The sequence below is a fragment of the Gymnoscopelus microlampas genome, assembly GCF_963454915.1.
Source record: "Gymnoscopelus microlampas genome assembly, chromosome: 7".
Taxonomy (NCBI): Eukaryota; Metazoa; Chordata; class Actinopteri; order Myctophiformes; family Myctophidae; genus Gymnoscopelus; species Gymnoscopelus microlampas.
In genome coordinates, this window is record NC_139944.1 from 57,768,366 (window position 1) to 57,790,371 (window position 22,006).

Consider the following 22,006-nt stretch of genomic DNA (forward strand, 5'->3'; position numbering starts at 1 on the left):
ACAATATTAAATATCGGCGGGTCCTTCTCCATCGCGCTGTTCGCGCACCTCTCGTCCTAAAACACCTCGCCCCAGGTCTAATCCCGGTGGCCTCGGCCCGTGAAAAAAATGGGGTAGAGTGTTTTAGGACGAGCGTTCTCCTCCCGTTTTCTTTTCTTTTTCTTCGTCCCAGAAGTTAAAAATGTTAACATAATCTTTGTCTCAGTCATTTATAGTTGTCCGTGTACTGCATTGAGGCATGCACGAATAGAAACAGCTTTTGAGACAGAAAGTGTGCACAATATATTACAATGTATAATTGTATTATGCTTTATATCATTCAACAACGCAATAAAGCCAGTGGCTTGTTGCGGTCTTTTCAGTTACTTTACACTGTGTGTGTGTGTGTGTGTGTGTGTGTGTGTGTGTGTGTGTGTGTGTGTGTGTGTGTGTGTGTGTGTGTGTGTGTGTGTGTGTGTGTGTGTGTGTGTGTGTGAGCTGCGCAACGAGTGAGCGGCGGGGGCGAGGGGGGGGGGGGTGCGGCCGGTGTTTTCGGCACATGTGGAGGAGGAGGACCATGTATACGTCACGGGAGAAGGGGAAAAAAACAAAAAAAAGTGTACACGTGATGCGGAAGTCTGCCGCGGAGGAGCTGTTGAGAGTGGTCGAGGATACACTTGATGTACACTCGCTGAATGCGGAAGTGGAGAGCCTCCTCGCCTCCTCCACTCGACTCCACTCGCCTCCTCCATGAACAATTGGACCGCGACTACTTCCGGTTGGAAGTCGGAGTGACCGAGTGGGAGTGAGCGAGTGGCCGAGATTCTCGGTATTGGAATTTGGCTCTAAGGGAGCGCCCCAGCCTGGGATCGAACTGGGAACCTTGCGGTTTCCAGTTCACTCTACCCGGCCACTCTACCCTTGAGCCACTGCCGCCCCTACATACCATTTAATAAAATATAAACAGTAAATCTGGCACAGCTAAATCAGTGTAAGATAGATTTCCTTTTGCTTTCCTTTCATGTCTTTTAATGCTCCGAGTTGCTCTTTATCCATATTGTATACGTTGGCTATTTAAATACTGTAATACAGATATACTTGTCTTGCACATCTGCTATTTTGGAGGAAAAAAAAATCTTGAAAGTGTTTTGAATAATTTAGATTTTTTTTAACACAAATCTTCTCTTCTGGGGGTCTCCCTGACACAAAACATTTTCAGATGGGGGGGGTTGAGTAGGTCTGCAGCCAAATGTATATCATTTTGGGGGTCCTTCACATGAAACAGTTTGAGAACCACTGGTCTAGTATAATGACAATAAAGAGTTTCTGATTTGCCTTGTTTGGTTGCATCCACCTCATATCCATGTGTTGAGCTGCTTCTTCTTCTTCTTCTTCTTCTTCTTCTTCTTCTTCTTCTTCTTCTTCTTCTTCTTCTTCTTCTTCTTCTTCTTCTTCTTCTTCTTCTTCTTCTTCTTCTTCTTCTTCTTCTTCTTCTTCTTCTTCTTCTTCTTCTTCTTCTTCTTCATAATGTATTTGTCTTTGTGGTCATGGTCTTATTATTTAATTAGTATAATTATGAATGTCCTTTGTGGTCATGTTCTTATTATTTAATTATTATTATTATTATTATTTAATTAGTATAATTATTAATGTTCTTTGTGGTTATGTTCTCAGGTGGTGCTGAGGCCTCAGCTAGGACTGGTGCTGAAGGTGGAGCTTTATGATAAAGACATGAACAGAGATGACTTCCTGGGCAGGTGAGAGTAATGAGATTACTATATAATATTATCTATAGAGTAATGAGATTACTATATTATATATAATATTATCTATAGAGTAATGCTTCATTTATAGTCTGTTGTACGCTGGTGTCACCGTTGTATGACAACATATTAATAATAATAATAATAATAATAATAATCATTGTTATACAGTGATTGTTCAATAACAGAGGTCTCCCTGTCTCTCCAGCTCTTTAGTAAACAGAATATATATATATATATATATATATATATATATATATATATATATATATATATATATATATATATATATATATATATATATATATATCGGGATAACAATTTATTCCAAGTGTAATTGGAAGTGATGAAAGAATGACAAACAGACATAGTAAAGATTATGATCAGAATATAGAGCTTTAAAGGGCTGTTATGTAGGATGTGTATAAACATGTGTATGTACTGGATGCTCTTGTAGAAAAGTGTTAATTAAATACTTTATTAACAGTTTGCATAAAGTACAGAGGCACTGTTACTGTATACAATGATGCTAAAAGGATAACACAAAAAAACCCTGAGGGCTTGTTGCCATTGTGGTCCTGTGTATTCAATTCATCAAGACAATTAAAGACTTACAATACTACACTAGAGATACTAGAGATCATCAATACTAGTAGCAGTGGCTCAGGGGTAGAGTGGCCAGATGGGAACCGTGAGGTTCCCAGTTCAATTCTAAATTCCCCAGAGTTAGTGTTGAAGTGTCCTTGAGCAAGACACTGAACCCCTAACTGCTCCTGATGAGCAGGTTGGTGCCTTGCATGGTTTCCTAGAGGTAGAACATCAGGTTGAATGCTTTGTTCTCTGTTGTTCTAAAGGTAGAACATCAGGTTGAATGCTTTGTTCTCTGTTGTTCTAAAGGTAGAACATCAGGTTGAATGCTTTGTTCTCTGTTGTTCTAAAGGTAGAACATCAGGTTGAATGCTTTGTTCTCTGTTGTTCTAAAGGTAGAACATCAGGTTGAATGCTTTGTTCTCTGTTGTTCTGCAGGTTGAACATCAGCTTGGCAGACATCATCCAGTCTCAGTACACAGACCAGGTGAGCGTCGCAATAGTTATTTTAACGTTTAACTATTGTATCATGCATAGTGTAAGGGAATGAAGTCGTTGTCATGCTATGCAACAACATGTGGAATGCTCTACTGTACCTAAAGGAGTAAAGGAGTGTAAAACCCTACTCACTTTCTAAACTGCCCTAAAAAACACCTTCAGGAGGCTGACATTCTAAACTGGCCCCTGTCAACGTGTGTGTGTGTGTGTGTGTGTGTGTGTGTGTGTGTGTGTGTGTGTGTGTGTGTGTGTGTGTGTGTGTGTGTGTGTGTGTGTGTGTGTGTGTGTGTGTGTGTGTGTGTGTGTGTGTGTGTGTGTGTGTGTGTTCTAGTGGTACAGTCTGACTGATGTGAAGTCTGGTCAGATACACCTGGTGTTGGAGTGGGTTCCTACCGTGTCCACTACAGACCATCTGGACCAGGTCAGTACATGTTAGAGTGGGTTCCCTGGTAACACGGTAGAACACACCGCTGGTTCGAATCCCGAGTAGGACATAAACGTTACAGATATAGATTTCAATATAATTTGTGGTGCATTTGGTGATTTCTATGGTTGTGTATAATGTCTCTGTTCTGTAGATATACTCTTAGTTGCTTGTTTTAGAAGAGAATGCACTTCAGACTTCTGGTGATTAGTAGTGTTCTTCCCTACCTATGTTGAATGCACTTATTGTAAGTCTCTTTGGATAAAAGTGTCTGCTAAATGACTGTAATGGAATGGAATGGAATGTAATGTAATGGAATGTAATTAGGGATTAAAAGTGTTCAACTCTTGGGCCCTGTAGCCTGTGTTCCCACAGTGAGTCATGGTGGTATAATCAGGGTTGTGTTGGTCATGGGATGGGCTAACACGTCGTGCAAACACTATTTTGAGGAGGAGCACGCGCTCACAGATGCATAGATTTAAAACAACCTTAAATTCACATCCTCAACAACAAAATGCTGCAGACCGCCTGTTGTGACACCAGCATGAATTAGCATAGGATGAACATAGGATTAACATAGGATTAACATAGGATGAACATAGGATGAACATACAGTAGGATTAACATAGGATGAACATAGGATTAACATAGGATTAACATAGGATGAACATAGGATGAACATAGGATTAACATAGGATGAACATAGGATGAACATAGGATGAACATACAGTAGGATTAACATAGGATGAACATAGGATGAACATAGGATTAACATAGGATGAACATAGGATGAACATAGGATTAACATAGGATGAACATAGGATGAACATAGGATGAACATACAGTAGGATTAACATAGGATGAACATAGGATTAACATAGGATTAACATAGGATGAACATAGGATGAACATAGGATTAACATAGGATGAACATAGGATGAACATACAGTAGGATTAGGATGAACATAGGAATGAGCCTATATATGCATATCAATTGTCCTTTGTGGGACCTGTAGAGTGGGTGTGAACGTCATTAGAATAGAGTGCAACCACTTTCCAAATCACCAAACACCGCCCTGTGTATAATGTTCATGTGATTGTGTTCTAGGTTCTGCAGCTCCAGACGGTTCATTCCTTCCAGAACAAAGCCCTTCCCACTTCCTCTCTGCTCTTTGTGTACCTGGAGAGAGCCCACTCCCTCCCTGTGAGTCCCCCCACCACCACCACACACACACACACACACACACACACACACACACACACACACACACACACACACACACACACACACACACACACACACACACACACACACCTTTTTAGCCCTTTTAAATGATTCTTATGTAATTTTTCCTTCATGATAAATGAATGAATAAATAAAGTTTGTCTATAATGAAATGCCCAAACTAAGGACACCATTAAGGATCAGTTTCATGCTGTGTGCTGCAGTCATACAGGAGTTTATCAAACCTGCATATTTGAGATTGTGTTGAGAACAAATATCTTCTTCTAGAATGTGACGCATAAAAAAAACTCCCTTTATAAACTCACGCCCTTATAAGGAACTGGTACCGTAAGACCTGGAGGCCAGTCTGGAACTGGGACTCTGTGGAAGTCCATGTTTGGGCATGACTGATGACATCATCACATATGACGTCCAAGGAATGACTCGTACACAGAGACGTGTAGAATTTATACATATAGGATTCAAAGAAAATGACAGATTATAATGATAATAATGTCATGAGCTATTGATTGACTGATTGAAAACCTTTACTAACAAGTTAGTTAGCTGTACAGCTAGTAGTATATGTTATAGTATTTGTCAGTTAGGTTATGCTAAAAGAATAACACAAACATGTCTCCATTGTACTAGATCTAGTGTTGAGACAATTTGATGTAACAGTTCTCTATTTATATATTTTGTATGGGGGGGGGGGGGGTAAATGAAAGGTAGGTGAATGTCATTGGATGGTTTCTGTAATGTGATACTTATTACATAAGTGTGACTTTACATCATAAACAATCACTTATTGTTTGTGGCGACAGTCCCCCCCCCTCCCCCCCTCCCCCAAACACTTTCAGTCTCTCAACGCTTATTTAGTTTTTAATTAAAACATGCTGGTGGGGGTTTTCATCAGCCTTTCATAATGTGTGTGTGTGTGTGTGTGTGTGTGTGTGTGTGTGTGTGTGTGTGTGTGTGTGTGTGTGTGTGTGTGTGTGTGTGTGTGTGTGTGTGTGTGTGTGTGTGTGTGTGTGTGTGTGTGTGTACTCAGTTGAAGAAGAGCGGGAAGGAGCCCAAGGCCGGAGCGGAGCTTGTTTTTGGAGACACGACGTACAGAACCAAGGTCAGAGAGTCACAACTATTATACACAAAACACACAAACCTCATATCTCCATGTTCTAACTTTATGTGTGTGTTTTTCCCCCTACAATAACACCTCTACTTTGATCATACTACAGTGTTTTATTTCTGTCAAATAAAAACACCATGTGTGATTATTACATCATCAGGTTCTAACCAGTATCAGTCACTTTTACACACATAATAATATATCAGACTTACAGAGAGCTTTTCTCTGTTCACAAAACACATTTAAAATAAACAACTTTATTAGGCTCACGGGGCAGCAGTGGCTCAGGGGTAGAGTGGCCGGTAGAGCGGCCAGGTGGAGAACTGTGAGGTTCCCAGTTCGATCCCGGGTTCCCCCAGAGTTAGTGTAGAAGTGTCCTTGAGCAAGTTGCCTTTCATGGTTTCCGCTGCCATCGGTGTGTGTGTGTGTGTGTGTGTGTGTGTGTGTGTGTGTGTGTGTGTGTGTGTGTGTGTGTGTGTGTGTGTGTGTGTGTGTGTGTGTGTGTGTGTGTGTGTGTGACTGTGTGACTGTGTGTGTGTGACTGTGTGTGTGTGTGTGTGTGTGTGTGTGTGTGTGTGTGTGTGAGTGAATGTAATGCATAATCTATGTAAAGCGCTTTGGGTAAAAGTGATATATAAATGCACCATTTACCATTAGGAGCAAAAAAAAAGAGTTAAAAGGCTAAAAAGACAAAGCTAATAAGAAGCAGAAGGGAAAGCAAGTCTGAAGAGGTGGGTTTAGAGGGAGGCTGTGAACATGGCCAGAGTGTGGGGGGTTTGTTTGTTTGTTTTGGGGGAGTCCAGGAGGTTAGCATCACCTGACCTGAGGGAGCGGGAGGGGGCGTGGCGTTGGAGGAGGTCAGAGAGGTAGGGGGAGGAGCCTGGTTGCTGAGGCGATCAGTGTTTTTAAATCTATCTATCAATGCAAACTACAGGAGGCCAGGTGGCATCTGTCTACATAACATGCTGAATGACATGTTAACCTTTGCATTAGACTGCATGGTCGTACTCGCCGATGCACAGAATTGGTGCTTATTAACAGCTTATAGTTTATAAAAGATGTGTGGACAGACAGACAGACAGACATGTGTGGACAGACAGACAAACAGACAGACAGACAGACAGACAGACAAACAGACAGACAGACATGTCTGGACAGACAGACAGACAGACAGACAGACAGACAGACAGACAGACAGACAGACAGACAGACAGACATGTGTGGACAGACAGACAAACAGACAGACAGACAAACAGACAGAGAGACAGACAGACAGACAGACAGACAGACAGACAGACAGACAGACAGACATTTGTGGACAGACAGACAGACAGACAGACAGACAGACATGTGTGGACAGACAGACAGACAGACAGACATGTGTGGACAGACAGACAGACAGACAGACAGACAGACAGACAGACAGACAGACAGACACCAGCTTTTGCCACCGGGTCGTAGTAGTAGCAGCTTGGCGACGCCCCCTTCTGTGACGCACGCTGAAGTGCCTGTCACATGGGCGGACCGCTTTAAATGACTCCCAAAACCTCTGTAACACCTGATGGCACCGTGGTGTCAACGCTAAGCGTTAGTGTTTCCATCCATGTGCCTCCAGTTCCCTGTTTATGTTTCATACAATCATTATTTTATTAGGATTAAGGTTAGGTTTAGGCAAAGTTGTTGTCGCCCCCAGCAAGGCGGGACCACTCGGCCCGTTTGGTGGAAACAGACTACAGCCCCTTATAATAAGTTAGTTAGTAGTTGGCCAAAAAACTGTTACAACGTCCGTTTCTGCCGGACTTGAGCAACGAGAGGCACACGTCGCCGTGCCGAACATTGCAAAGTCCGCCAGAACCGACTCGGTGCCGTTCGAGTTATGTACCGATATAGGGACAGCATCGTAAATGTTGACAGAGACACACAGATCCCTAGGAAATCAAATACCATACAGAATACTCTCAAAATACCATTTCATGTCCTCTTTAAAAGCAAAACGACAAAGCACACACACAACAAGCACTTTACTTGGTGAAACTAACTGACACATTGTGTCATAATATTGTGTAAAAAAGGCCCTTTGACCGATTAGCGTTTTGTGTGTTAAAGGTTTGTGAACGCACCAAGACACCTCAGTTTGTGTTATTTTATGTTTTAAAGGTTTGTGAACGCACCAAGTCACCTCAATGGAACGAGGCCTTCCACTTCCTGGTTCGTGACCCCAGACAGGAGATGCTCATCATCAAGGTTTGTAAACACAGTTACTCAAGTAGAATCATTTTGATGTACATTTAACTTTGGAAGTGAAATGGATATTTCACTTTAAAAGAAATGTTGGGTCATTTTATTGTCTACTCAGGCTTTTGGGATCACCCCGGACTGTTTCTAAGTTGCTTGATTCAATATTTAGATATTTTATATTCATTTGATCAGACACGCCCCCTTCCTATACAAACCCATTTTAACCATGTTAGATTCATCGGAAACACCCATCTTGTGACTGATATTGTCCTTCTAATACGTGAGGAGACCGTGGTTTTTCATTTATTTTTTATATTTTTGGGGGAAATTTTTAAAGATTAAATACAATTTTTAAAAAAACTGAAAAAAGTTATCGAAAAAACACGGCCCTCTCACGTATTAGGAGGGCAGGATGAGTCACCAGAACCAAGGACAGGTGTTTTTGATGAATCAAAAATGGAGTTTAAAGTTACAATGGGTTTGTATTGGAAGGGGGCGTGTCTGATAAAATGAATCAAATATCCAAATACTGAATCAAGCAACTTAAAAACTGTCTGGGGGCGGGGCTCACAAAAGCCTGAGTAGACGATAAAATCACCCAATTTTTTTTTTAAAGTGAAAAATCCTTTTAACTTGATAATGTCATTTTTTTTATACTTTAAAGTTCTACTCCACTACATTATTTGTTTTACTCCTCAACAGTTACAGTATTTGTATCAGCTTTAGTTACAAGTTACTCTGTAGATTTAGATTATTAATACAAAACACACACTAATGAAAGATCTTTATATTCATATATAAAGTTGTGTACACACACACAACTTTTATATTTATTTGAAAACTTGCAAAACGGGACATTCTGCAATAATGAGTCCTTTTACTTTTGGTACTTTACGTATAGTTTGATACCAGTACTGTACATTTAAACTTTTACTCAAGTAAAGTTTTGAATACAGGAGGATTATTCTAAACAGTGCATTCCTGCATTGTGGTTTAAGTAAAGAAAATCAGATCAAATCTCTCCACCACTGAAGTCTCAAGGATGGAATGTGAAGAATTCACCCTCAACCTGAAACCCAAACACAGACTGAGAGAATGCTTGAGTTGTTCATTAAGTCCTTGTATTGTATTGTGTATATCAGCTGTCCAGTGCATGGGACCAGCCTCTGGGGTCCTATAGTTAAGTCCTTGTATTGTATTGTGTATATCAGCTGTCCAGTGCATGGGACCAGCCTCTGGGGTCCTATAGTTAAGTCCTTGTATTGTATTGTGTATATCAGCTGTCCAGTGCATGGGACCAGCCTCTGGGGTCCTATAGTTAAGTCCTTGTATTGTATTGTGTATATCAGTTGTCCAGTGCATGGGACCATCCTCTGGGGTCCTATAGTTAAGTCCTTGTATTGTATTGTGTATAACAGTTGTCCAGTGCATGGGACCAGCCTCTGGGGTCCTATAGTTAAGTCCTTGTATTGTATTGTGTATATCAGTTGTCCAGTGCATGGGACCATCCTCTGGGGTCCTATAGTTAAGTCATTGTATTGTATTGTGTATATCAGCTGTCCAGTGCATGGGACCAGCCTCTGGGGTCCTATAGTTAAGTCCTTGTATTGTATTGTGTATATCAGCTGTCCAGTGCATGGGACCAGCCTCTGGGGTCCTATAGTTAAGTCCTTGTATTGTATTGTGTATATCAGTTGTCCAGTGCATGGGACCATCCTCTGGGGTCCTATAGTTAAGTCCTTGTATTGTATTGTGTATAACAGTTGTCCAGTGCATGGGACCAGCCTCTGGGGTCCTATAGTTAAGTCCTTGTATTGTATTGTGTATATCAGTTGTCCAGTGCATGGGACCATCCTCTGGGGTCCTATAGTTAAGTCCTTGTATTGTATTGTGTATAACAGTTGTCCAGTGCATGGGACCAGCCTCTGGGGTCCTATAGTTAAGTCCTTGTATTGTATTGTGTATATCAGTTGTCCAGTGCATGGGACCATCCTCTGGGGTCCTATAGTTAAGTCCTTGTATTGTATTGTGTATAACAGTTGTCCAGTGCATGGGACCATCCTCTGGGGTCCTATAGTTAAGTCCTTGTATTGTATTGTGTATAACAGTTGTCCAGTGCATGGGACCATCCTCTGGGGTCCTATAGTTAAGTCCTTGTATTGTATTGTGTATATCAGCTGTCCAGTGCATGGGACCATCCTCTGGGGTCCTATAGTTAAGTCCTTGTATTGTATTGTGTATATCAGCTGTCCAGTGCATGGGATCATCCTCTGGGGTCCCTGGTTAAGTCATTGTATCGTATTGTGTATAACAGTTGTCCAGTGCATGGGATCAGCCTCTGGGGTCCCTGGTGCTTCCGGTCAGAGAGCTGCTGGTAGAACCACAGCTGGTCCTGGACCAGTGGTTCCATCTGGACGGAGCCTCGGCCCAGAGTTACATTCTGCTGAGAGCAGAACTGAAGGTGGGATGAGAACACACACACACACACACACACACACACACACACACACACACACACACACACACACACACACACACACACACACACACACACATACATGTACACTATAGCAGAGAGACTTTGCTTGAATACCCAAAAGTGTAATAACTCCTGACAAAAAGTTTGGAAACTTAACTTTGGTTAATTATTTCTGCCCTTTAACACATTGACCGCCAGAGGTTAATCTCATTATGTACTCACCAGTGCCAAACGTTTTATTGTTGTTTTTTGTTTTTTTCACGTTGCCATAGACCTTGTTAAAATCCGTAAGATTGAGCTGTGCACTGTTTGTTTACATCGCAGACATCTGCCTGGTTCGGGCAGTGAAGACCACGTGTCAAACGGGGCATCCATGTTGTAGTTAGAACGGTTTATGTTAAACAGTGATCACAGAGGAGAAAAAAACTACAAGGAGAAAATGGGGTTTTAGTGTGCGCTTTAGTATGGAGGCCGACGGGATCGGCAAAACCGGATCGCAAATAATTCCGTTTCCGGTGGTGCTACAATGAAATGGTCCGTGTCGAAAATTGAAAAAGGTTTTTTTTTTTAAAGGAAAAAGCACCCGGACCGTAGGGCTACGGTCTCGGCGCTTAACAGTTGGATTTAATGGACTGTAGGACTACGTTCTTGGCGGTTAATAATACCAGTTGGTATTGAATGAATGAATGAATGAATTTTATTTGTATAGCGCTTTTCCAAACAAAGTTACAAAGTGCTTTACATACATGATTAAAAACTGCAAACATCAGCAAGAGACAGAATAAAATAAGAAAACATAAACAAAAACATAAAAACAGCATTTAAAGTCAGTCCATAAAACAATCCTTAGGAAAAACACTTTATATACAGATGTGTTTTCAAAAGCGATTTAAAAGAGGATACTGACTCTGCTAACCTAAGGTCCAAGTGTAGGGCATTCCAGAGCAACGGTCGAAAAGGCCCGGTCCCCCCGTGTGACAAAGTGTGTTGTGGGAGGATCCAGGAGGGCCCAATCTGAGGATCTAAGCTGGCGAACTGGCTCATGAGGTTTTAGCAAGTCCACAATGTAACTGGGGGCCAGTCCATGTAGGGCTTTAAAAGTGATCAATAAAATCTTAAAATCAATTCTGTAGCTCACGGGCAGCCAATGTAGGGCAGCCAGGATATTGCATTTTATGATTTTTTTTATCGTTGATTTGTCACCTTGTAAGGTGGTAAGGATCGTGTAATTGTGGAATGAGCAACACAGCTAAACGTGTGGGTAACGGCAGCGCCCCCCAAAAAATGAGACGAAATCCCCCAACATGCTTCTGTTGGCATCTCTCTTGTTTTGAGCGACCTGTGTGTGTGTGTGAGTGGCACCACAAGCAGCAAGTTATACCTCGTTGTAAAGCTGACTAACCAACGATAAGAATGACATAAAATACAATAACAACTGGTAGTATTGAAGGGGAGAAATAATCAACAGAAATTATGTTTCCAAACTTTTTGTGAGGAGTTTATTTCCCCGACAGCCAGGGGGAGGATTCCTCTTTAGGGTAGTGGTTTAAGATGTTTGCCTTTACTGGCCTTTATTCTGTATTAAAACAAATAATTAAAATAGCCTTTAAAAAGTTGTGGAATAAAAGTATAGCTTTTCCCCCAAAAAAATTTAATAATTTTGTCGGTCCTGAATTATAGTTTTTTTTTTCACGCCATTTGTCTCATTAGGTTAGATAGGCTGTTTATTCCCCCAAAAATATATATCCTTGGAAGGCAGCCATGCTGTTACTATGATCCAAGGTTGAAAATCACATTTTCTCCCAGTAGAAGTGTGACCGTTATGCAACAGTAGTGTTGTCACAGTCTGCCATCTAGTGGCTGAATCTAATATAACACCAGGGTTTTTACTCTGCAGACACAATAATAGAATGTTTATGAATATCCAGCTGAGACATGTTGCTGTTGCAGTGGTGTAAAGTAACTAAGTACATTTACTCAAGTACTGTACTTGAGTACAGTTTTGAGGTGTTTTACTTTACTGGAGTATTTCCAATTTTCAGTACTTCTACTTCTACTCCACTACATCTCAGAGGCAAATATTGTACTTTTACTCCACTCCAATTATTTGAAAACTTGAGTTACTTTGTAGATTTAGATTATTATGACAAGACATACATTAACCACTTCAGCTCTATATATATATATATATATATTTATATTTCCATTTCAGCCATTTGAAAATAGCCGATCTACAAGCTCACAATGTGTCGCATCGCGACGCATAGCTTGTAGATCGGCTATTTTCAAAATAGTTTTATACATTTGAAAACTTGAAATGTAACATTCTGTATAATGAGTACTTTTACTTTCGGTACTTTAAGTATATTTTGATGCCAATACGTTTGTACTTTTTACTCAAGTGAATTTTTATTACCGGGCTTTTACTTGTAACAGAGTACGTCTACATTGCAGTATTGATACTTTTACTTAAGTAAAACATTTGAGTACTTTTCCCACCACTGTGCTGTTGACAGATCGTGCAGACCAGGATGATTGAAGCTCTCGGAGCTCAGCAGGCAGAAGATGAGGTGAACACCACGCTGGTCAGTGCTGCTGACCGAGAAGATGATGAAGTGACCTCCACAGCGCTCAGGTCAGAAGACCAGGTGACCACCACGGTGCTCAGGTCAGAAGACCAGGTGACCACCACGGCGGTCAGTGCTGACCATTCAGCTCCTACGTCCAGAGAGCTGGAGGAACCTCGTGACCTCCCTGCTGAACAGTGAGTGTGTTTTAGTGGACTGACTGTACGGTCAAAATGTGTAGCATAGGGTTAACTCTGAAGGCTACATGGAGAAATTGCGGAAAACCCATGGCTTTACTTACTTGTTTATTCACGGGACAGAACTAAATATTTTATAATGATTTTACTTGTTTATAAAGCTCTCAATGGTCTGGCACCTTCCTACCTCTATGACTCCCTGCCTAGATATGTTCCAAACGGGCCCCTCTGGTCTTCTACTGCTGACCTGCTCGAGGTGCCTACAATTACATTAAAAACACGGTGAAGCAGCATTCTGCTTCTACGGGCCGATAGCGTGGAATAAACTCCCATTACACCTAAGACAGACCTCTGTGGATAGCTTTAAAGCACCATTACACCTAAGACAGACAGACCTCTGTGGATAGCTTTAAAGCACCATTACACCTAAGACAGACCTCTGTGGATAGCTTTAAAGCACCATTACACCTAAGACAGACCTCTGTGGATAGCTTTAAAGCACCATTACACCTAAGACAGACCTCTGTGGATAGCTTTAAAGCACCATTACACCTAAGACAGACAGACCTCTGTGGATAGCTTTAAAGCACCATTACACCTAAGACAGACCTCTGTGGATAGCTTTAAAGCACCATTACACCTAAGACAGGCCTCTGTGGATAGCTTTAAAGCACCATTACACCTAAGACAGACCTCTGTGGATAGCTTTAAAGCACCATTACACCTAAGACAGACCTCTGTGGATAGCTTTAAAGCACCATTACACTAAGACAGACCTCTGTGGATAGCTTTAAAGCACCATTACACCTAAGACAGACCTCTGTGGATAGCTTTAAAGCACCATTACACCTAAGACAGACCTCTGTGGATAGCTTTAAAGCACCATTACACCTAAGACAGACCTCTGTGGATAGCTTTAAAGCACCATTACACTAAGACAGACCTCTGTGGATAGCTTTAAAGCACCATTACACCTAAGACAGGCCTCTGTGGATAGCTTTAAAGCACCATTACACCTAAGACAGACCTCTGTGGATAGCTTTAAAGCACCATTACACCTAAGACAGACCTCTGTGGATAGCTTTAAAGCACCATTACACCTAAGACAGTCCTCTGTGGATAGCTTTAAAGCACCATTACACTAAGACAGACCTCTGTGGATAGCTTTAAAGCACCATTACACCTAAGACAGACCTCTGTGGATAGCTTTAAAGCACCATTACACCTAATGTAGCCGCCGCTGCCTCAACTCTATGAGGTGGAGTCCAAGACGGTTCAAGGTTGGACCAAATCTTGGGGGCTGTCTTTGGAGCTGGTCTGACTGAGACGCGTCGAGACAACATGTAGTGCGGAAAGGAATGCGACCATATGGTCGTGACGTAAATAACGTCACAAGATCTTCGAAGATTATTAGATATCTAAAAACACAGATTTTACACACAAAAAAAACAGGATCTTGTTTCTTGAGTCCTAAACTTCATTAAAATAAGATCTGGTTGCAAAATCGGCGAAATGTCCCTTTAATGTTATTTCATGCTTTTGCTTTTCTTTTTTGCCTCATTGCTAAATGCGTTGTACTTTTTCTGTAATTGTATTGTTGCTCTGTAAAGCACTTTGGGCTGCATGTCATGTCATGAAAGGTGCTTTACAAATAAAGTTTATTATTATTAAACTTTTCAGTCAATAAACATGATATCATGTAAATTATGAGAATATGAGAAGCGTTGCAACACATTGTGAGCTTGTAGATCGGCTGTGTTTGGCGAACATTCCCCCCAGAATAGGGATGCTGGGGGTTCGTTCAAGTGGTTAACAAAAGTAAAGCTGCATTTTAACTTTTAAGCATATTTTGACTATCGCCATAATATCGTTAATCACAATTATTTTGTTAATAATGGTTTGGGTGTCATCCTGTCCCTATAGAACGGATGTGACATCCAGCCAGACAGAGCCTGATGAAGGAGAAGAAGATGAGATGTTATCTAACGTAGAAGAGGAACCTCCAGTTTATCAACCAGCTGAACCTCGTCCTGTTGCTACAGTGAGTTGTATAATAATTATAATTAATGTATAATGTTTAATAAATACAGTTTATCAACCAGCTGAACCTCATCCTGTTGCTACAGTGAGTTGTATAAATAATGTAGAACCAGTGTTTTTCAAAACTTTTCATATCAAGGTCCTTTATTTATTCAGCATTTGAGCCACGGAACCGTTTGATGAGATGTAGACTCTCAGACCCAAAACTTTGAATATTTCTTCTACATTCTCTAATTGTGTAGACTCTAGACTTCTTGTACTTCTTTTAGTAATGCAGATGTTTAACTCATTGAGTGCCAGAATTGCCAGAATTATTTCTGGCTATGTTGTCCCAGTGCCAGAGTTTTTTTCAAAGTAAAAAAAAGTGCTTATAGTGAGATACAGCCTTTTTCCAGATATAAGTTAAACAAGGAGTGGATGGAGCTGCAAATCTTCAGATAATGATATCTTGGGTTCTGAACATGTTTCTAAAAAAAAACGTGTTTTTTTTAAACTATTTTTTCAAAAAACACGTGAAACACGACATTGGCACGTTGCGCCATAGCGGTAAAAACACGTGAAACACGTTAATGGCACTCATGAGTTAACAATAATTTAACTCTTGAGAGCGTAAAATGAAACCAAATGGACCCGTAAGGGTCCATTTGGTTTCATTTTACGCTCTTAAGAGTTAAAGATCTATAAGGGTCCATTTGGTTTCATTTTACACTCTCAAGAGTTAAATATCTATAAGGGTCCATTTGGTTTCATTTTACGCTCTCAAGAGTTAAAGATCTGTAAGGGTCCATTTGGTTTCATTTTACGCCCTCAAGAGTTAAAGATCTATAAGGTTCCATTTGGTTTCATTTTACTCTCAAGAGTTAAAGATCTATAAGGGTCCATTTGGTTTCATTTTACGCTCTCAAGAGTTAAAGATCTATAACGGTCCATTTGGTTACATTTTACACTCTCAAGAGATGCCAGGTCTTTCCTTATTCTTTGTGTCTTGGCTTCATACCGTGAGAACAAAATGGCTGCCATGTGAATACGGTCCATGTCGTCAATGTCACCGTTTCATTGTTTTACCACAAAGGAGGAGGAGGAGGAGGAGGAGGAGCCAAAAGAGGAAGAGGAGTTCACTCCACAAGAGGAGAACCCTGCAGCGGCTCAGGAGGAGCTTCAGCCACTACCAGAGGGGTGAGATCTGTGAGATCTGTTTCATTTCAAGCCTTCAAGGACCACCCATAACTCTGAGTGGGAAAAAAAGTCACTTCATTTGAACTACGCTCTGATGTGTGTGTGTGTGTGTGTGTGTGTGTGTGTGTGTGTGTGTGTGTGTGTGTGTGTGTGTGTGTGTGTGTGTGTGTGTGTGTGTGTGTGTGTGTGTGTGTGTGTGTGTGTGTGTGTGTGTGTGTGCGCGCGCGCGCGCGCGGTGTTCAGGCCTCAAGTAGGTCACGACCTGGCCCAGGCCACAGTGACCTTTGGCCTTCCGTCTGAGCAGACAGAGGAGGAGGAACAGCCCCCCCCCCTCCCCCCACACAGCTCCCCAGGACTCCACTTCGCTACTGAGGTCAGTTAGCTTCAATGTACAGGTTATTATGATGTTATTATGATGTTACTATTATGTTTGTCCCTTCAGGATAAGGCCTGTGCAATAGGGCAAGTGAAGCTGCACAACAGTACCAAAGACATTACATTACATTACATTACAGTCATTTAGCAGACGCTTTTATCCAAAGAGACTTACAATAAGTGCATTCAACATAGGTAGGGAACAAAACTACTAATCACCAGAAGTCTGAAGTGCATTTTCTTCTAAAACAAGCAACCAAGACGTGTCAAAGTTGCAGGGCCCATGCTCAGGTGCCAGTCACACACCTGTGACTGACACACACCTGTGACACACACACACACACACCTGTGACTGACACACACCCGTGACTGACACACACCCGTGACTGACACACACCCGTGACTGACACACACCCGTGACTGACACACACCCGTGACTGACACACACCCGTGACTGACACACACCTGCCTGTAAATGGTACCAGGGCTGAAATCAAACAATGTGTAATCTGCGTAACAGAACACCAGCTTCACTGCTCTATTGCACAGGCCTTATCCTAAAGGGACAAACATGGCATCTTTCCATGGGGGGTCAGTGTAAAGGCCTTTGCAGACAGGGTGTGATTAGTCAATCAGTTTTTACCGCATGCGAAAAGACGCACGAATCAAACTGGGTTCGATTGGAGAAAAAAACTACCGATAACCGATATACCGATATTGTCAAACTCTTAATTACCGATACCGATATCAACCGATACCGATATATGCGGGGATTATTGTGATTAGGGTAAGCTCAAATTTCATATCACACACACCATATACAGTAAGAACTAATGTAAATTATATTAAAAAAAAATAAAAAAAAATAAAAAAACGATACTGATATTTTCCGATATCGATTTTTGTGCTAATATCGGCCGATAATATCGAACATCCCTAAAAAAAACGCATCGCATCGCCGCACGGTCAATTGGGAGCCGGTGCATGTGCATGAGGTCATAGAGAACCATGTGTTCATTTAAACAATGATATTGTCCGTTTTTTCCGTGCGAAAAATCGCACCCTGTCTGCAACGGCCTTAAATCAAAGGCCTTAAATCAAAGGCCTTAAATCAAAGGCCTTAACTGTTTAGAGCATCAATACAAACTCAACACAGTGGCAGAACCCATGTTCAGGTGTCAGTCAGTCACTCACCTGTGACTGACACACACCTCTCAGCAGGTGTGTGGCAGGTCACACAACACACGAGCGATTACCAACACAAGCATATTGGGGAATTTGGGCGCTACCCACACATTTAGCTGTGTTTCTCATTCCACGAATGCCCGATCCTTACAAGGATCGGGCATTCGTTGTAAAGATGACTAATCATGGATAAAGACTATATAAAATACAACACCAATTGGTATTATTAAAGGGGAGAAATAATCGACCCAAGTAAAGTTTCCAAACGTTTTGTGGGCAGTTTAGTTTATCCTCCAATGATGAGAAGTGCAGTGGAAGTATTTCCTTCTAATCATTAAAACACACGTCTCTGCTTCTGGTGCCTGACCGCGGGGCGCTGTGTGCTGTGTGCTGTGTGCTGTGTGCTGTGTGCTGTGAGCTGTGAGCTGTGTGCTGTGTGCTGTGTGCTGTGTGCTGTGAGCTGTGTGCTGTGTGCTGTGTGCTGTGTGCTGTGTGCTGTGTGCTGTGTGCTGTGTGCTGTGTGCTGTGAGCTGTGTGCTGTGAGCTGTGTGCTGTGTGCTGTGTGCTGTGTGCTGTGTGCTGTGAGCTGTGAGCTGTGAGCTGTGAGCTGTGTGCTGTGAGCTGTGTGCTGTGTGCTGTGTGCTGTGTGCTGTGAGCTGTGTGCTGTGAGCTGTGAGCTGTGTGCTGTGTGCTGTGTGCTGTGTGCTGTGTGCTGTGTGCTGTGAGCTGTGAGCTGTGAGCTGTGAGCTGTGTGCTGTGTGCTGTGTGCTGTGTGCTGTGTGCTGTGAGCTGTGAGCTGTGTGCTGTGTGCTGTGTGCTGTGTGCTGTGTGCTGTGAGCTGTGTGCTGTGTGCTGTGTGCTGTGTGCTGTGAGCTGTGTGCTGTGTGCTGTGTGCTGTGTGCTGTGTGCTGTGAGCTGTGTGCTGTGTGCTGTGTGCTGTGTGCTGTGAGCTGTGTGCTGTGTGCTGTGTGCTGTGTGCTGTGAGCTGTGAGCTGTGTGCTGTGAGCTGTGAGCTGTGAGCTGTGAGCTGTGTGCTGTGTGCTGTGTGCTGTGTGCTGTGAGCTGTGAGCTGTGAGCTGTGTGCTGTGAGCTGTGTGCTGTGTGCTGTGTGCTGTGAGCTGTGTGCTGTGCGCTGTGCTGTGTGCTGTGTGCTGTGAGCTGTGAGCTGTGTGCTGTGTGCTGTGTGCTGTGTGCTGTGTGCTGTGTGCTGTGAGCTGTGAGCTGTGAGCTGTGAGCTGTGTGCTGTGAGCTGTGAGCTGTGAGCTGTGTGCTGTGAGCTGTGTGCTGTGTGCTGTGTGCTGTGAGCTGTGCGCTGTGCTGTGTGCTGTGTGCTGTGAGCTGTGAGCTGTGTGCTGTGTGCTGTGTGCTGTGTGCTGTGTGCTGTGTGCTGTGAGCTGTGAGCTGTGTGCTGTGTGCTGTGTGCTGTGTGCTGTGAGCTGTGTGCTGTGTGCTGTGTGCTGTGTGCTGTGTGCTGTGAGCTGTGAGCTGTGTGCTGTGTGCTGTGTGCTGTGTGCTGTGTGCTGTGAGCTGTGAGCTGTGTGCTGTGTGCTGTGAGCTGTGCTGTGAGCTGTGTGCTGTGAGCTTGTAGATCTTTTGGTTCATTTGTAATAAGAAAATAAACGGGGATGAATGTGGTTCATGAATGCAGTTCTAATGTTTGTCCTGCAGGGGGTGCTGAGGATCCACCTGCTGGAAGCTCAGAGTCTGGTTGCCAAGGACAACTGGGGCATGATGAAGGGTAAGAGTGACCCCTACGTAAAGGTCAGCGTCGGTGACCTCACCTTCAAGAGTCATGTGATCAAGGAGAACCTCAACCCGGTCTGGAATGAGATGTATGAGGTGAGAACATCTCTCCTCCTCCTTATTGTCTCCTATCCTCCTTCTGGCTTCTGTTGTTTAGAGGTGGAAGAAGAAGAAGTAGCCTATTCAACAGTGGCGTAAAGTAACTAAGTACATTTACTCAAGTACTGTATTTTTACTGGAGTATTTCCAGTTTTCAGTACTTCTCATTTCTACTCCACTACATCTCAGAGGCAAATATTGTACTTTTACTACAACTACAATTATTAATTATCATTATTAACTTTGGTTACTTTGTAGATTTAGATTAATATTACAACACATACAGTACATTAACCACTTCAGCCCTATATTCATTTAGGCCATTTGAAAATAGCCAATCTACAAGCTCACAATGTGTCGCGATGAGACGCATTGTGAGCTTGTAGATCTGCCATTTTTTTTTATACATTTGAAAACGTGTGAAATGGGACCTTCTGCATAATGAGTACTTTTACTTTTGGTACTTGAAGTATATTTTGATGCCAATACTTTTGTACTTTTACTCAAGTCAATTTTGATTTCAGAGTATTTCTACTTTGCAATATTGATACTTTTTACTTTTACTACTTTAGTACAAAAAGTGAGTTTTTCCACCACTGGTGGTCAGTAATATTTAAATATACTTAGTTACTCTCCACTGTTCTAAAGGTATGGAGGGTTGTGTGTTGTCCAGGTGGTTGTGAGTGGACAGAACGTCCAGGAGGTCCAGTTTGAGGCCTACGATAAAGACCTAGACTCTGATGATTTCCTAGGCAGGTATGTAACACATGTTCTGGCTTCTCAGTGTGGTCCGGGGACCCCCAGTGGTCCTTGAGGGGGTTCCAGGGGGTCCCCAGCAAAATGAGGAACAGTTTATGCCCTGCTTCACTTTTCAGCCACTTGAAAAACAGCCGGTGTCTGAGCTCACCATGTGTCATGAGGTCAGACAGGGACGTGCACAGATAGACTATAGGTGGTGCTAGAGCACCTGCCCTTTGCCCTCTTGACCAGAAGTGCCCTTTTGGAAAAAAAGGGGGGAAAAAGTTTTTTTTTTTTCCAGTTTATAGCAGGGGTCTTCAACAGGGGGTCCGGGACCCCTAGGGGGTCCTCAGAGTTACTACAGGGGGTCCGCCAAATCTTTATGCAATATGATAACCACTCGAAACCTAGCATCCCTTTTCTGAGGAGAACTTTAGCCAAAAAATAGCAGATCTACAAGCTCACAACGCCTCGCCTCGCGCTGCGAGGCGTTGTGAGCTTGTAGATCGGCTATTTTTGGCAAAGAGGTATAGGTGTAGAGGGAAAAAGACCAAGTTAAAAAAAAAAAGTTTAATCTTAAACACAATTTTATACAATATAGTGGGGGTCCCTGCTTCATCTCTCTCTCAGCTAGGGGGTCCTTGGCCTGAAAACGTTGAAGACCCCTGGTTTACAGTATGTAGCCCATGGTGACATCGATCAATTCTGGATTAAAAGCTTCTAATATATTAACAATTCCCCAAAATGTGCGTTGCAATTTTCTTCTATAAATCTCACACTATTAAGGCAGCCGGCGGTTCCGCGCGCCGCGCAAGGTGCCCTTTTTTTTTTACTTGAGCACCTGCCCCTCAAAATGTCTGTGCACGCCACTGAGGTCAGACATCAGCTATTATCAAAACATCTCCACAAATCTATGAACATGTTTGAGAACCTCAAATGTATTGTTCAATCAGTAACTTACATTTACCATGGAGATAAGGTTGTGGACAAACATTTGTTTTTGTGAATTTAAAGGATCTACATTCATGAATTAAAAAAAATATATATATATTTAATATCATATTGTTCATGTCCCTCAAACGTTTTTCAAAAGGTTTGAGCCTAAATCAAGCCTCAGATATACTCATTCCAACTAACTTCTCTCTGGCTTATGTAGCACTTTCACCTGCAATACCACATCGTCCTGTTTGCCATTGAACCAGTTTATATGCATGTTATCTCCTGGTTCTTTGTGGAAAAAGTAAAAACATGTTTTTTTTTTTTTTTTAACTGAAAAAACGGGGGGGAATTTGGCCTGTTTTGAGACCAATTTACAGAAAACCCCAGATTTGCTGTGAAAGCCTGAGTGTTCAAACTGGGGTATTTTTGGGGATAGAAGAGAGGTAGGGGAGACCAAAAACACAAAAAATTAGAAAAAGTTAAAATTCATGGTATAGTCCCTTTAACGAAATTAACTCTGGCCTGCCTAATTTGGACACATCATTGTAGGTTGTGAGATTATTTCAAGAAATACACACACACACACACACACACACACACACACACACACACACACACACACAC

The 22,006-nt window shown here is 42.2% G+C and overlaps 2 protein-coding genes across 2 annotated transcripts in view; one reads left to right on the plus strand and one right to left on the minus strand.

Annotated features, from left to right (window-relative positions):
• g0s2 (G0/G1 switch 2) overlaps nt 1–22,006 on the minus strand; it is a 277,791-nt gene that overhangs the window by 117,862 nt on the left and 137,923 nt on the right. The window lies entirely within an intron of this gene.
• LOC311049303 (extended synaptotagmin-1-like) overlaps nt 1–22,006 on the plus strand; it is a 123,972-nt gene that overhangs the window by 61,317 nt on the left and 40,649 nt on the right. The window contains exons 30-42 of the mRNA XM_084062850.1: nt 1,654–1,736; nt 2,769–2,817; nt 3,160–3,249; nt 4,361–4,456; nt 5,529–5,600; nt 7,713–7,850; nt 10,159–10,305; nt 12,840–13,087; nt 15,011–15,128; nt 16,200–16,303; nt 16,547–16,676; nt 19,532–19,702; nt 20,379–20,461. Coding sequence (XP_083918976.1) covers nt 1,654–1,736; nt 2,769–2,817; nt 3,160–3,249; nt 4,361–4,456; nt 5,529–5,600; nt 7,713–7,850; nt 10,159–10,305; nt 12,840–13,087; nt 15,011–15,128; nt 16,200–16,303; nt 16,547–16,676; nt 19,532–19,702; nt 20,379–20,461 — 1,529 coding nt within the window. The remainder of the gene's footprint in view (nt 1–1,653; nt 1,737–2,768; nt 2,818–3,159; nt 3,250–4,360; nt 4,457–5,528; nt 5,601–7,712; nt 7,851–10,158; nt 10,306–12,839; nt 13,088–15,010; nt 15,129–16,199; nt 16,304–16,546; nt 16,677–19,531; nt 19,703–20,378; nt 20,462–22,006) is intronic.